The following is a 16,826-nucleotide window of genomic DNA, read 5'->3' as shown; positions in this document are numbered from 1 at the left end:
ACCTTTTTGGCAGATCACCTATCCTTCACTGCTTCTTTAGAAACAAGAAAGACCCCCTCAGAAGCACATTTATAAAAGCACAAGTAGTTCCCTAGTACAGGCTGTGCATCAGAGGACATGCTCTGTCTTTCTCCTTGGAATTTTTATCTGATCAAAACGTGTGCTTTCGTCTTTACATTCCAAGGGTTTGAGGCTCCTGCACGGGGCTAGATCTGGGAGATGCGACCCCTTATCTCCCATCCAGACCCTCTCACTGAGGCCAAAGAGGCAACCGAGCTTACATTGGCCATGAAGAGTTCATTTACCTTGAGGGCAACACAGTTACTCTGTGACAGATTCAATCTCTGCTCCATTCCATTCCTACTGCTTAATCAGGTCACAGTCGACACAGGTGAGCTAGTTACTAAGTCCTTTCTGGCCCGGCTTAGATCATTCAGATGTGGAAATGCTGTTTTCTGGTTGCTTCTGTCAAAGATACCCAAATCCAGTATGTTCCTAGATTGGGTTCTCCTTGATTCAATGGCAAGGGAGGGAAAGGGAGAGGAGGGAAGGCGAGGCAAGGCAAGGCAAGGCAAGGCAAGAGGGGAGAGGAGAGGACAGGAGAGGACAGGAGAGGACAGGAGAGGACAGGAGAGGACAGGAGAGGACAGGAGAGGACAGGAGAGGAGAGGAGAGGACAGGACAGGACAGGAGAGGAGAGGACAGGAGAGGACAGGAGAGGAGAGACAGTTCTAGAAGTGCTAGTGCCACGGGCCATGCTATTTACTAATAGTATCTCATTTTATCTTCACAACAACCCTTCAAGGTAGCTGCTGTTATGATCTCCATTTCACACAATTGAAGAAACTGAAGAAGATTAAGTGACCTGCCCTACTAATAAGTAACTGAGGCTAGATTTGAGCTCACATCTTCTTGACTCCAGGTCCCATGCTCTATCCACTTCACCACTAGCTGCCTCAGAAAATACAATGTATAGTGGTGCAGCTGGGTGGTTCAGTGGATTGAGAGTCAGGCCTAGAGGCAGGAGGTCCTGGGTTCAAATCTAGCCTCAGACACTTCCCAGCTGTGTGACCCTGGGCAAGTCACTTGACCCCCATTGCCTACACTTACCACTCTTCTGCCTTGGAGCCAATACACAGTATTGATTCCAAGACAGAAGGTAAGGGTTTAAAAAAAAAAGAAAGAAAACACAATGTATAGTAAACATGCCTCTGTGCTTTTGCAGGTCTTATAAATACTTATTAAATGAATAAATGTTCCCACCTCCTGCTTCTCCTAGTAACCTCAGGTGAATTCATAGAAGTATGAGAGCTGAATTTGGGCAATAACCCAGAGAAGGTGCTACACTCACTTTTAATTTTAAAGCAAATCTAGGTGGAGAAAGAAATGGCAATCCACTCCAACATCCTTACTGAGAAAACCCGACAGCTGTGGTCCACGGGGGTCACAAAATGAACAACAACAACAAAGATGACTATGGGTCATATTTGTTATGGAGAAGACCTTTCAAGGCCCCATTATAGTAGATACTCTCTGAGCTTCCTCCCACCTCCAAAATCGTATAATTTTCTACTATGACACAGGCTGAGAAGAAGTAAACCATAATGACAGAAAGAGTCAGGATAGACCTAGTTCTTTGACCACGGACAAGACTTTTAACCTAGCCAAGTCTTCGTGTCCTCATCTATAAAATGAAGCTAAGAATACCTACCTCAAAAAGTTATTCCAAGTGTTAAATAGTGTTAAATGAGATGATCTATAAATATTAAGTGTTTTGTACACCTTGAAGCAATATGCAAATATCAGCTATTAGTATCATTTCATTCTCAACTCTTATAATGGAATTTATTTATTTTTAAACCCTCACCTTCCATCTTGGAGTCAATACTGTGTATTGGCACCAAGGCAGAAGAGTGGTAAGGGTGGGCAATGGGGGTCAAGTGACTTGCCCAGGGTCACACAGCTGGGAAGTGTCTGAGGCCAGGTTTGAACCTATGACCTCCCGTCTCTAGGCCTGGCTCTCTATCCACTGAGCTACCCAGCTGCCCCCTTGTAATGGAATTTAGATAAAAGTGGTTCTGGTTGACAAGGGGCTATCTCACTATTACGTGTTCAGAGCTAATGTTTTTATAAGCTATTATCCAGATGGATCAAATAACCAGCTATAGTTTGTAGATGAACAAAAGTACTTGGATGAAAGCTCATCTTCTGAAGGACCCCTAGATATCCTCAGAACTCCAATAACCAACAAGACATCAGTGATAGTATACATTTCATCCTATTCCCACATGGCTTTAAACTCCTTTGCTAGTTTTCTATATTTTGAGAGCTTCTCATTCCATGTTCCTTGAAGATTGTGGGCATTTGACACAGCAACAACTATGGAAAATGTTCTTGAGTTTTTACAACTTTCTACGAGATAGCGGTCAACAATTTGATTTATGTTAAAGTTCCAGTTCAGGAACAATAACCAAGAAGTCAGAGTGTTTGGGGAAATATCAATGAATATATTGAAGTCCCCTTAACATAAGGGTGAGAGTTATGGTGGGAAAGAAGATAATGAAGCAAGGAATAAACTCCTTAAGAGAGAAGGATAATGACCACTAGGATCTGGACAGTGTGATCAATTTGAATAGAATAAACCTCCAGAGAAGAAAGGTTGCTGAATGAAGGCAACAGAGAGGGAATCTGAAAAATGTCAATGAAGGAGCAAGGAGAATTCGGACTCCCCCTCCAGGAATGTGTCCAAGAATATGAGAAAAGATACATTCAGTACTGGAAAAGGAAGGCTAGGGATACAGTGCCATCTGGGGGCATTTCTGTGGGTTCCAGAAGTTGGAAGGAGTACAAGAGAGAGTCTAAAATGAAGGGAAGTTTGTTCATTATATGACAGGAATTCCAGAGGGCACAGTGGAAGGGCACAACGGAACAGTATCATCAGAAGAGTAACATTGAAGTAAGTGCATGGGGAGGGGAGAAAGAATAGGCATTGAGTGGGTGAATGGGGGGTTGAGAATGGGATGGTTTACTCTGGGGCAGCCAAGGGAACTATAGCAATAGTCCTGAGAGAGTAAGAAGGGATGTTAACTATAAAGAAGGAGTAGTGGTTGGTATAATAGCAGTAGTTAGGAAGAGCTTCATTGATAAGGGGAAGTGATTGATAAGGGATGGCTCAGTGGACACCCATGAGACTCCCCCGTTCTATATTTCCCAGCCCCTCAATGTCATCTCCCATTGTCTTCTCCTTTATTATAGTCTCTGATAGAGGAGAGACCCTTTTCCTCACCATTACTACTTCCTTTTCATAAACCCTTCATTCTACCCCCTCCCACCTTCTCCCCAAAATTATTCCCAAAATCATTCTTCTCCTTCCATTAGGGTAAGAATTAATTCATGATTCTCCCTATCTACTGCAGCCAACAAACATCCCCAAGTTTTCCCCATCTTTAAAACCCCTCCCTAATCTTCTATCCTCTCAAGCTATTGTCCTTCATCTTCCTTCATCTTCCTTTCTTCCTTCCTTCCTTCCTTCCTTCCTTCATCTTCTCAGTCATTTCTAGGAAAAGATATCTATGCTTAATGTCTCCACATCCTCTCTTCTCACACACTTCTCAGCTTTATATAGTCTAGCTCTTGGCCTCATCACTCTACTGGAACTACTTCCTCCAAAGTTAATAAGGATCCCTTAATTGCCAAATCTGATGGCTTTTCCTCAAAACTCATCCTTCCTGACCTCTCCATAAGCATTGGACACTGTTGTTGACCCTACTCTCTCTTGGTTGTCCTCTTCCCTCTCTGACCACTCCTTCTCAGTCTGCTTTTGCCAACTCATCTTCCATATCACAATGTCAAACTATAAGGCTCTTTTCTGAGCCCTCTTCATGTCTTTCTCTAAACTCCTCACTCTTGGCCATCTCATCAACAAGTCTTCGTCTCTGTTCAAATGATTCCCAGATCAATACAAACCATCCGGTCTCTTTCCTGAGCTTTATTCCCATGCCTTGTACTAAATATTAGACATTTTGAACTGGATGCCCCATGAGCATCTCAGACTCCACCTGTCAGACACAGATCTCAGGGTCTTTCCTTCCAAACCCACCATTCTTCTAACTTCTTTATCTCTATAATCCTGTCATTCCAGTCATTTAACTGCAAAATCTTGTCATTGTTCTTGACTTTTCCCAATCCCTTGTCATGTCTATCCAGTCAGCTTCCAGATCATATCATTTCTACCCCAACCTCTCTCTAAGGCGCCCTCTTCTCTCCACTCAAGCCACTACCCTAGTGTAGACCCTTTTACATGGGTTATAGAAATAGCCTTGTGCTCGGCCTCCCCACCTCAAGCCTCTCCTCACTTCACACAGTGTCTCTAGTGCATCCTTCACAGTCATTTCTCTAAAGTTTGGGTCATTCTCTTGAATAAACTTCAGTGACTCCCCCTGGCTTCAAGGATTAAATATAAAATCTTTGGGTTTGAATTTCAAAATTTCACAATCTTGTTCCAACCTACCTTTCCAGTCTCCTTGCAGACAGGTTGCTATAAGGAAGTAGGCAGGAGCTCTGCAACCAGTCGACCAGCTTAGGCACAGCCAACCAGTGACTTCCCCTCCTTCAGAGTCTGCCAGAATCAGGCAAAAGTACGAAGTTATACCCGGTGTTTAGCATCTCATTAGCATCTCATTTGCATTGTGGTTTTCAGCCTCCTCCAATGGGGAAACAAATTGAACCATGAGTAAGGCCATGCAGAGGACTCTGGGTAAAATGGCATTGATTCCTTGGTAAAGGCAGGGCAACAACTTCCCAACAAAGGGCTGTGTGACCCTGGGCAAGTCACTTGACCCCCATGGCCCACCCTTACCACTCTTCCACCAAGGAGCCAATACACAGGAGTTAAGGGTTTAAAAAAAAGACAAAACCTCCTGGGCCCTTTCCAAGCCCACCACCACTGCAATGCCTTTCCACGGCACCTTTCCAAGGACAAACCTTTCCACCAGGAAGGCCACTCCATCAGTAGGGCCATTCCACCATCTTCCTCCTTCTCTCAACAGAGCTTGCTCCTTCCTCGTGGAGATTGGACAAGACCCTCATCTTGCCCTGTCCCCCACCATCATGTTTGGAACCCAGCATGGGGCAATTCATCTTCCTTCCTCTTTGGCCCAGTTTACTCCATCCCAAAGTAAGTTTTCTGCCCCCTTCCTGCTAACTTGTGCTTTGGGGCTTTTTCTTTTCACCTCTGAGGACTCCAGCTTTGCTGGGACCCCCCAGGTAGGCTTTTCTGGCCAGGAAGTTCCTAATGAAAGGGGGAAACCTTATCAGAACCCAGTATTTGGTTCCATGGCAAGACTTGCTTGCAGACCTCCGCTCCACCCATCCTGAGGCCAGGCAGGACCCACTCTGGGTTTTTTCCTCTCTCCCTCCCCTAATTCCCATCTTTGGGGCCCTGGCAGGCCGCCACCGCGGCTGACTCCCCGTCCCCACTATGATACTTAAAAAGGAAATGATGATCCTGCCCTTCGCCGGGATTCTGGCCATGAGAAAGTAGAAGGTAGAAAGCGGCGAGGGGAGGACCAGCCCCACTCCTTGGAGTCAGCCTGAATTGGGGTCTGTAATGAATTCAGCTCATAATTTGTTTTAGCTAAATTTGGCCCTTTTCACTATGACAAATTGAAAAAGTTAAGGCTAACGAGCTTGGAATAATGTGTTTTCCTTAATTTAGCTATATCGTTATGGTAAGAAAATCTTTGTCCTGTGTCTTATTTAGTATTATTTGTAGATTTTGTTGCCATGAAAGATTTCTTTCTTTTTTTTTTTTAATCTTTACCTTCCATCTTAGAATCAATACAGTGTATTGGCTCCAAGGCAGAAGAGCTGTAAGGGCTAGGCAATGGGGGTTAAGTGACTTGCCCAGGGTCACACAGCTAGGAAGTGTCTGTGGCCCCATGAAAGATTTCTAAAAGGGAAAATGCAGCCAGCCAGAATGACTAAAAAGCTGCCAGGAACTATTAATGATGTTTCAAAGGTAAAAAGGAATCGTCCCAGTGAACAGAGCTAACTCTCACCTCAGGCTTTCAATGGGAGAGATTGATTGTCCCATTGTTTTAGTGCAATGAAGGACAATACCAAAACGAGGGAAAAAATACATATACAGAGTGAAAGGGAATAAAAATACAAGCAGTTTGCTGTTTAAATTTATCTGGTACTTAACCCTTCCTTGACCATGAAATACCAAGATATGGTTAGTTTTAATTTATGGTTAATTTTAATTTATTAACTAAAGTCTGCCTTACTTTCCCTGCCCCATCATAGGATACCCAACCATGTCCCTCCGTTCCACCTTTTTCTGGTATTAAAAGTGGAAATGCACTGGAAGCTTTGCCATGCTGAGTCTTGGCATAAAAACATGGAGAAAATTTCCACCTGGTAAGAGTCTATAGCTATAACCCGGAGGCAAGAAGGCTAACAGGCTGTCTCAGGGCTGTTGTAACAACCCCAGATTTAGTTAAAACTAAGCCAACAAAACTTCTGGGAAAAGAACTAACCTTCCACACCACCCTGTGGAAGCCCTCCTTAACTCACATAAAACACAGCATTTTTGAGCTAGCCTGCTAACTAGATTTGAGCCATCATTTCTTTTTATGATTAGTGAAATTCTGCTATTTGAGGTAAAAATTCTTAGACTTGCAGCTAATATTATTTTGAGTTCTGAATTCCAGTATAGTTCTCTATTAGATCATTATTGTCAGTAATCCACCCTAAGAGAAAAAGCCACAAGCTACTTAGAAGAAGCGAAATTCTGAATCAGGACAGGTAAAGGCCCTTATCTGGAAAAATTGAGAGAGTGATCTCAGCACAGATGAGATGGGGTCTTCCCAATTTATGTGAATAGAAATATCTCCACCTGATTATTCCCAAGCCTGGCTGTAAGGGGGCATTTGTTCCTGCACGACTGGTTGTCAACTGTGACTCTTCTCTGAACTCAAACAGAGCTATGGTCCTGTCCTTGCTTTTTTCCTTTTGCAGCAAATTTCTATAATCAAAGCAGCTGGTTAATAGATGTGAGCCAATGCAAATAGGTAAGTTATTTTCAAGGTGAATGTGTAGTAAACAACTAGAGTAAGTTAGTATTTGGACTTGTCATCTGCCTATTAATACATAGTCCAAAAGAGGAAGTCCACTTAAATATGGGCAACAACTAGGCACATTTTATTATAGGTACCCAAGTTGGTTTACACCAGTGATTCCCAAAGTGGGCGCCACCGCCCCCTTGTGGGTGCTGCAGCAAACCAGGGAGTGGTGATGGTCACAGGTGCATTTATCTTTCCTATTAATTGCTATTAAAATTTTTAAAAAAATTAATTTCCAGGGGGCTAAGTAATATTTTTTCTGGAATGGGGGCAGTAGGCCAAAAAAGTTTGGGAACCACTGGTTTACATTGTTCTCTGTATACAACTGGGAGTTATTTACTCCTGTTATTTTTTTTGTTTTTGTTTTGTTTTTGTTTGTTTTTGTTTCAAATGGAATATAAACAGTCTTTTGTAAATGAATCCATTCATGTAATCATTGAAAGATAGAAAGATAGAGAAACTTTTTTGCAAAAAAGTATTGTTGAACCTTGGAAGTTATAGGTCAGTGAACCTAACTTTAACTTCAGGCAAAATTCTAGAGAATTGTTACGTGATTTAGAATACATTTGAGAGTATTTAGAAAAGTTAGTTGTGATTACAAAGAGGCCCATGATTTCATCGAAAACATCATTCTAAACTAACCTCATTTTTTTTGCAATTACTAGACTGGTAGAAGAAGAAAATTCGGTAGCAATAGAATACCTGGATGCAACAAAAATCTCTTGTCTTAATCATTTGGATGAGATGAAGAATTAGACTAGATTTAGTGATATAGTTAGATATATTTTGAACTGGATGAATGTCGCAATTCAAAGAGTCGTTATTAATGGATTAACATCAGCTTAGAAGGTCTGTAGTGGAACGTTCCAGGGAATCTGTCCTTTAGCCCTGGATGGTTCAAAATTCCTGGCTGGTTTTTGTCCTTCATACTTGAAGGAAACCAAAATGAGGAGAATCAAAACTGATACAAACTCAGAAAACTCTGCCACAAGTCAGGAACAAATAACCCCTATGAACATGTAGGATGGAGATGCCTCTAATCGTTCCTCTCACATTTCTTTTGAGCCACTGCAATTTTGCTTTACTCATGGAGTATTCTTTGATATGGGCACACTACGCTGGACAGTCCTGTGCCAGCGTCTTCCATGTCTCACCATCAATACCAAGGTTCTTCTTCAGAAAGACCTTTAAAGTGTCTTTATATTGCTTCTTCTGACCTCACTTTGAGCACTTGCCTTATGTGAATTCCCCCTAAAATAATCTTGTTGGCAAATATACGTTTGGCATTCAAACAACATGAGCTCCACATCAGAGTTACGCTCTCTGAAGAAGAGCTTGAATGCTTGGGCAGTTCAGCTTAAGAAAGGACCTCAGAGTTGAGTACTTTCACTTGCCAGGTCTTCAGAATCCTCCGGAGTCAATTCAAATAGAAACAATTCAGTTCTCTGATGCGACACTGGTAGGCTGTCTAGGTTTCACAGACATGCAACAATGAGGCCAGGGTGACGACTTTGTAGCCCTTCAGCTCTGGTAATATAGTAATCAATCTCATCGTCTTTGTATACATCTCTGGGAAGTATATTGCCAAGGTAAATTAACTTGTCCACAGAGTCCGAAATTTCTCCATTTGCTGTCACCAGTGGTTCCACACATGGATGGTGCAGTGCTAGGAACAATGGATTGAAATTGCAAAGTCAACTTTGGGTATAATGTAAAGAAAATTTTTCTAAGAATCAGAACCATATAAAAGTGAGATAGGTTTGGGTTCCTCCTCTGAGAATTGTTTTGGTCTGCATTTCTTTACTCAATAGTGATTTAGAGGATTTTTTTCATATACCTATATATGGCTTTGATTTCATTCAAAAAGTATCTGTCCATCTGGAAAGACTACATGAACTATTGAAGAGTGAAATAAGCAGAACCAGGAGAGCATTATACACAGTAACAGAAATATTGTGGGATGATCAACTGTGCTAGACTTTGCTATTAACAGCAATATTATGATCCAGGAAATATTCTGAGGGACTTATGAAAAAGAATGCTGTCCACCTCTAGAGAAAGAACTGTTGGAGTAGAAATGCAGATGAAAACTTGATTTATCACTTGTTTATTTGGGTGTACGATTTGGGGTTTGCTTTTTATCAGATTATTCACTTACAAAAATTAATAATATGAAAATGTTTTGAGTGATATTACATACAACCCAGATTGAATTGCTTGTCAACTCCAGGAGGAAGGTGGGAAGAAGGGAGGGAGACAACATGAATCATATAAATTTGGAATACTTATGTGTTGTTATTAAAATAAGATAAAAAATAAAAACAAACAAAAATTGTCTGTTTATATCTTTTGCTATTTATACATTTGGAGATGGCTCTTATTCTTATAAATTTGACAGAGTTCTCTGGTGTATTTTAGATATGAGACTTCAATCTGAGAGGCTGTCGATAAATTTTCCCCTAATTTTGTTTTCCTTCTAATCTTGGAAACATTTCTCTTATTTGAACAAAAGCTTTTCAACTTAAAAGTACTCAAAATTTTCCATTGTACATCTCAAAATGTTTTGTATCTCTTGTTGACTCGTACACTTTTTCTCCTATCCATAAATCTACAAGGTAATATGTTCCTTGTTCTTCCAATTTACTTATTATGTCTCCTTTTTTGTCTAGATCACGTATCTAGTTTGATCTTATCTTAGAGTGAATGTGTAAAATATTAGTCCATACCTAGTTTCTGTCAAACTACTTTTTTTTTTTCACAAGTAAATGATGGCAGAGTTGGCTGTGTCTCTCAACTCTGAGCCTAATGCCATATTTCTTTTCTTTTCTTTTCTTTTCTTTTTTTTCCATATTTACATGATTCATATTGTCTCCCTCCCCCATCCCAGAGTTGGCAAGCATTTCCACTGGATTATACATATATTATCACTCAAAATCTATTTCCTTATTATTCATTTTTATAATAATTTTTTTAAAAATGAAACCCCAAATCCTATACCCACACAAACAAATCATGAATCACATGTTTTCCTCTGGATTTCTGCTCTTTCTCTAAATGTGGACAGCATTCTTTGTCATACGTCCCTCAGGATCATCCTGGATCATTGTATCGCTGTTAGTAGCAAAGTCTATCACATTTGATCGTCTCACAATATTTCAGTTACTGTGTATAATCTTATCTTGGTTCTGCTTATTTCCCTCCACATCCATTTATGTAGATCTTTCCAGTTCTTACAGAAATCCTGATGCCATGTTTCTTAAAGGGACAGTTTAAGTTCACCTAAAAGAAAATGGGATGATCACTCTTATATCTTCTCCTGATTGGTGAGTTCCTCCTTGAACCTCCATTCAAAGCTAGACCACTCAGGCCAGACCAGCCTATGATGCCTCATGGCACTGGTTACCTTCATACTTTTGTCCCCAGATACCCACCTGTCAAACTACTTTCTAATTGTCCCAACAATTTTTTACTAAATTATGATTTCTTATCCCATAAATCTGGATCTATGATTTTGTCAAATACAAGGTTACTATGATGATCTACTTTTCTATTTCTTAGCCAGTACCAGATTGTTTTTATAATGCATACTATAATGCAATTTAAAATCCAATATTCCTAGAACTCCTTCCTTTACATTTTTTTCTTTAATTAATTTGATGTTCTTAATCTTTTGTTCTTCCAAGTGAATTTTGTTGTGGTTTTTTTTCACCTCAATAAAATAATTTTCTGGTAATTTAATTGGGATGGCATTGAATAAGTACATCAGTTTTGGTAGGATTGTCATTTTAATTATATTGATTCTGCCAATCCATGAACAATTAATACTTCTACACTTATTCAGAACTGATTTATTTGTATAAAAAGTGTTATATGATCATGTTCATGTAGTTCCTGGGCTACTCCTAGGTATACTCCTAGGTGTTTTATTCTATCCGTGGTTATTTTAAATGGAATATCTCTATCTATTCTTACAGGACTTTGTTAGTAATATACAAAAATGCTGATGATTTGTATGGATTTATTTTATATCTACTAATTTGCTAAAATTATTAATAGTTTCAACTAACTTTTAGTTGAATCTCTAGAATTTTCCATATGTATCATCATTATATCTGCAAACAGATAAAGTTTTATTACCTCTTTGCCCATTCTGATTCCAATTTTTCTTCTCTTATTGCTATTGCTAGGATTTCTAATGCTATGTTACATAATATTAGTGATTATGGGCATCCTCATTTCACTCGAGCTTATTGGGAAGGCTTCTTCCCATTACAGAGAATACTTGCTCATAGTTTTAGGAAAATATTTCATATCATTTTAAGAAAAACTCCAATTATACCTATGCTATCCATTGTTTTTTATAGGAATGAATATTGTATTTTGTCAAAGATTTTTTGCATCTATTGATATAATCGTGTTTTTATTATTTTTCTTATTAATATAATCAATTGGGTTGCTAGTTTTCCTTATATTAGGCCATAAAAACCTTATACTAGACCATTCTTATATTAAATCTTGCATTCCTGGTATAATTCCTATTTAGTCATGATGTCTTTTATATAGGATTTTTGCATCCATATTCAATAATAAATTTGGTCTAAATTTTCTTTTTCTGTTTTTGCTCTTCCTGGTTTAGGTATCAGCACCATGTTTGTTTTGTTAAAGGAGTTTGGTAAGATTCCTCCTTCATCTGCTATTTCAAATAATTTTTTTAAATATTGGAATTAGTTGACCTTCAAAGGTTTTCTAGAATTTATTTGTAAATCCATTTGGTCCTGATGCTTTTTTTAAGGAAGTTCACTTATTGTCCTGTTCCATTTCTTTTTCTAAAATAGGTTTATTTAGGTATTCTATTTCTTCCTCTGATACTCTAGGCTGTTTACTTTTTTTGTAAGTATTCTTCCATTTCACTTACATTGTTAAATTTGTTTGTACATATCTGAGCAAAATAACTCCTAATGATTGCTTTCATTTCATCATTTTCACCCTTTTCATCTTTAATGCTAGTGTTTTGGTTTTCTCTCTTTTTTAAAATCCTATTAATCAATGGAATTGACTAGATTTATTAATTCAATGGTTTTCTTCAATTTTATTGGTCTCATCTTTAATTTTTAAAATTTCTAATTTGGTGTTTATTTGGGGAATTTTAATTTGTTCTTTTTCTAGTTTGTTAGTTTTTTAAAAGTTGCACTCCCAGCAGCTCCTCCTAATAAACCAGCAAAGCCATGTTCTTAACTCAGTTATCTTGAAGATGACATGATTTGCTTTATTACAAATTTGATCTATATTCCATTCCAATCTTCATCAGGTCATAAGGTTTATATGTGGGCAGTATCAGGTGTGTATATTCAGTCTTTTCAGTAGTGCCTGACTCTTCGTGACCCCATTTGGGATTTTCTTGGCAAAGAAAATGGAGTGGCTTGCCTCTCCCTTCTCTAGCTCACTTTATAGAGGAGGAAACTGAAGCAGACAGGGGGTAAGTAATTTTCCCAAGGTCACACAATTATTTCTCCACACCATTTTACAGATGAGGAAACTGAAGCAGACAGTGGTAAGTGACTTGCCCAGGGTCACACAGCTAATAAGTGTATGAGACTGGATTTGAACTCAGGGAGATGAGTCTCCCTGCCTCCAGGTCTAGTGCTCTATCCACTGTGCCACCTAGCTATCCTTTCAGGTATTGAGCAGAATCAGGAACCAACTTAGAGTAGTCCTACATAGAAAATCCCCAGACCTAGATTCCTTCTATCTAGTGGCCAAGTCTACCATCTTTCCAGCCTGAGTTTTTCCTCTTTTTATCTGTTTTATAAGGTCTGCAAAGAACAGGAAGCAAAGTGAGTGTCCATTGATTGGGAGATGGGTGAACAAATTATATTATATGAATGCAAGAAATGACATTGAAAAGGAATTCAGAGAAACTTGTGATGATTTGTATGAACTGATGCAGAAAAAAGACAATATACATAATGTATCTAATATGGAAAAGGAAAATGACACTAAAGGGTATCAAAGGGGCAGCTAGGTAGCACAGTAGATAGAGCACCAATCCTGGAGATAGGAGGTCCTGGGTTCAGATCTGACCTCAGACACTTCCTAGTTGTGTGACCCTGGGCAAGTCACTTAACCCCAATTGCTTATCCCTTGTCCTTCTGTCTTAGAGTTGTTACAAAAACAAAAAAGACTGGGTTTTTTTTAAGCCATCAAAATCTAGATCAATACAATGACAAATCTTAATTCCAGAGGACTGATGACAAAATACCCTTCCTTCCTCTTAGGAGAGAAGTAGGAGACTAGGTATTGTGTACTAAGGGAGTTTTTAAGTTTTTTGTTGATTAATTTAAAATTTGACAAAGAAAATAAAGAATTCCTTTTCACAATATATAGAATCAGACATCTATTATCAGTGTGTCAACATATATTGATAACAGGTTCGTTTTGCTTAATTTTATTTCTTGTATATGTAAGGGAATTATCTCTTACCCTGGAGACTGCTGGTGTCTCTTCCCGTACTATATAAATGAGAGTTGACACCTTTAAAAGACTTTTTAGTCAAAACACACTACTCTTCCCCTTACAGTATGAGAACTCAGAGAAGTCAGGTACTTCTCTGTTGGGAGATCCAATCACAAAAAGGCAAGCCTCTTGCATGTATGAGGGAGAAGGATATGAGAGGGAATTATTTGGAAATGGCAGTGATGTTTAAAAAAATGAAACATTTTTAAATGGAGACTGCTTCTATAATCGATAGGAGTCTAAAACATTTTTCAAACCCTAATCTTCTATCTTCGGATCCATACTTTGTATTGGTTCTAAGGCAGATGAGTGGTAAAGATTGGGTGATGAAAGTTAAGTGACTTGCCCAGGATCACACAGCCAGGAAGTATCTGAGGTCGGATTTGAACCCAGGACCTTCCATATCTAAGACTGGCTCTCCAGTCACTGCTTTTGTATAATAAATATTAGTTGAACAAATTTGATTCTTGTTTCCAGTTGTCCTGCTTCTTTCTGTGGACCAAAATGAACTTTTCTTAAAGCTCTTATTGTTTTGAAAGGCTAAACAGCTTTCTCTGGTTCCCCAGGTCCAGTCCCTTCACTCAGATTGACTTGCACTTGACCCATTTTCAGTGTCAACCTCTATATGTAATTCTCTGAACAATACCAAGAAAGTGAGATGGAGCTGTACACAATGGAAGGGAATGGGATGAGATAGAACTAGAAATAAATCTCTCATAAAAGAGTGATACTGTTCTCACCCCTGTGACCCTGATCCCTGACTGATCAGTAATGGTTATTATATTGTGACCATCTCGGGCCAGCCACCTCCTTTCTAGCCACCTCTCTCCTCTTCCTACTCCTTTCTGATCCTGCCTCAGAGACTAGCAGTTGAATCAGGGCTATCATTTCTGAAAAGGATAACTCACTCATTTTCCCAATGGCATCAGTCACCCTCCTTGGCATTCACTCCCCTCAATGTCTGAGTCTTTCCTATTAGAATGTAAATCTTTATGGTCAGTCTGGTTCACTTCTACTTGCTTCTTCAGCACATCACATAGTAAGTGCCTGACATAACGAAGGACTTAATAAATGCTTTAGAATTTCTCTTGATTCATTCTGATGATAATGAGCCAAAAACATATTGTTGTGGATGATTTGGTAATTCAAAGGATATTTATTGAACTGGCCCTTGGTGGGAGTCCCAAACTCTTGTGGTAGTCAAGGTTGGGAAGCTGGAACAGATTAAGCCCCAAAAGGCTGTAGCAAGGGCATGACCTCTGATGGATGGACAGCTTGTTCCAGAGAATTCAGTGTCTGTTCATCTGCTCTGTAAAGGTTTTGACCCTCAGGCGGCATCAGAAAGATAGACTATTAAGAGGCTGGCTACGGATCAAGAGCCCTTGCCCTGCCTTTGTTCTTCAAAAATCCTCCCCTATTCCCAGCCTTATTCTCATGGGCCTCAAGAGAGGGTAAGGTGCCTTCTCCACGTTATACTTTTCTGTAGATTTGCACCATGAGACCCTGGACAGCTCTCACCATCCTGGTGCTGTTTGTCACACTCTGGCCACAGATGAAGACTATTCATATTCCAGGTGGGTGTGGGGCATATGTGCCTGAAGAGATCTAAGGGAAGGACCTGAGTGATTCTAGAAGCTAGACTCCCAGGAAGCTTTGTCTCTTCAAATAGAGATTCTATCACACCACCAAACTCTTCCTTCTCACCCGGATTTAAGATTGAGCAGAGGAGATGGTCATCCTTGGAGATTGGATCTTAAAACCTTTGGCTAGGAATAGAAAAAGTGAGTGAGGGGGGATGGAAAGGAAGTTTTCCTCCTCACCAGCATCAATCATAACAATAATCCTTTCCCACACCCAAATGCCCTTAGATCAAGGCAATATCAAGATGGTGGAATGAGGCAACATTTTTGCCCAGTTAACTCAATATACCTCCACTGTAACTTAAAAAAAAGTGCAGGAGGTGGGGAAAGTGCTGGAAATGAGAATAGGTACCAACCGACAGCTCTATTGCCCATTGCCTGGTTCTGGGTCACAGCTCCAGGTTGTAGAGGAGTGATTGTGATCTCCATTGTGACTGGGAGAGGTTGTAGCTATGTATGAAGAAAGCATCAAAAATTTAGCTATATGGCTCTAAGTCCAAAAAAGAAAGGTGACTCAATTCTAACCTTTAGTCTCATGTATAAAACTGAAGTAGAATAATTTAGAGATTAAAATCAAGAAGGAAACAAAAGTTCAGTCACTCTAAACCTGCAGAACCTCTCAGTGAATAGTGACCAAGCTCAGCTACTGTCTATAAAAACCAAACTGGGTCAGGAAATAGCAGAGAACATACCAAGAGTACAGCAAACAACCTCTCCCCAGAACATGCCACTTTGGAAGTATTGGAACACTTGCAGGTTCTCAGATTCAGCTGTGAAAACAGTAGAGGGTCATACAAAGACTGGCAAGACATTCCCACAGAGGTGAGTAAAGCCCAAAACTAACATAGAATCCAAAGTGAAGAAATAGACTGGAAAAATGACCCCCCCCCGCCAAAAAAAAAGAATTTAACCATAAAATCTCCAATGTTGAGAGGAAAATTCAACATGAACACAGGAGACAATGACTTTAAAATATCAACAAGCAAAGCATCAAAGAAAAGTACAGACTGGGTACAAGCCCAACAAGAATATTAGATGAGTTGGTGGTTTGTTTTTTTAAGAGCAAAATGTTATTTTCAAAACTAAGAGTGGTAAAGTAGAAAGTTGAGAAAGAAATGAGAGTCATGCAAGAAAGTTATTAAAAGAGAATTAACTTTGGGAAAGAGTTACAAAACATTACTGAAGAAAATAACTTCTTAAAAATTTGGACAAATGGCAAAAGAGTTACCAAACTTTACCAAGTCCCTTAGATCTAAATGTTTGTCAAAGAAGAAGCACATAACTTGCCCTTCTCAATGGATTCCATAACCTAAAACAAAGACTGAAAAAATATAGATATAGAGATATATATTTGATATATGTATAAATTATACATGTATAAAACAATCTTTCTAGCTCTGACATTCCCTGATAAATAGATAGATAGATAGATAGATGATAGATCTAACATTCCCTGATTATATCTGACATTCCCAGATAGATAGATAGATAGCTCTGACATTCCCTGATAAATAGATAGATAGATAGATAGATAGATAGATAGATAGAT

At 39.2% G+C, this 16,826-nt stretch overlaps 1 protein-coding gene across 1 annotated transcript in view; it reads left to right on the top strand.

Annotated features, from left to right (window-relative positions):
* The first annotated feature begins 219 nt into the window (after window positions 1-219).
* LOC123233198 (phosphoglycerate mutase 2-like) overlaps window positions 220-16,826 on the top strand; it is a 59,090-nt gene continuing 42,483 nt past the window's right edge. Inside the window, exons 1-2 of the mRNA XM_044659349.1 lie at window positions 220-391; window positions 15,124-15,215. Coding sequence (XP_044515284.1) covers window positions 220-391; window positions 15,124-15,215 — 264 coding nt within the window. The remainder of the gene's footprint in view (window positions 392-15,123; window positions 15,216-16,826) is intronic.

The sequence above is a fragment of the Gracilinanus agilis genome, chromosome 2, assembly GCF_016433145.1.
Source record: "Gracilinanus agilis isolate LMUSP501 chromosome 2, AgileGrace, whole genome shotgun sequence".
NCBI lineage: Eukaryota > Metazoa > Chordata > Mammalia > Didelphimorphia > Didelphidae > Gracilinanus > Gracilinanus agilis.
Note: the sequence above shows the minus strand (reverse complement) of the source record. Positions and strands in the feature narration are given on the sequence as shown.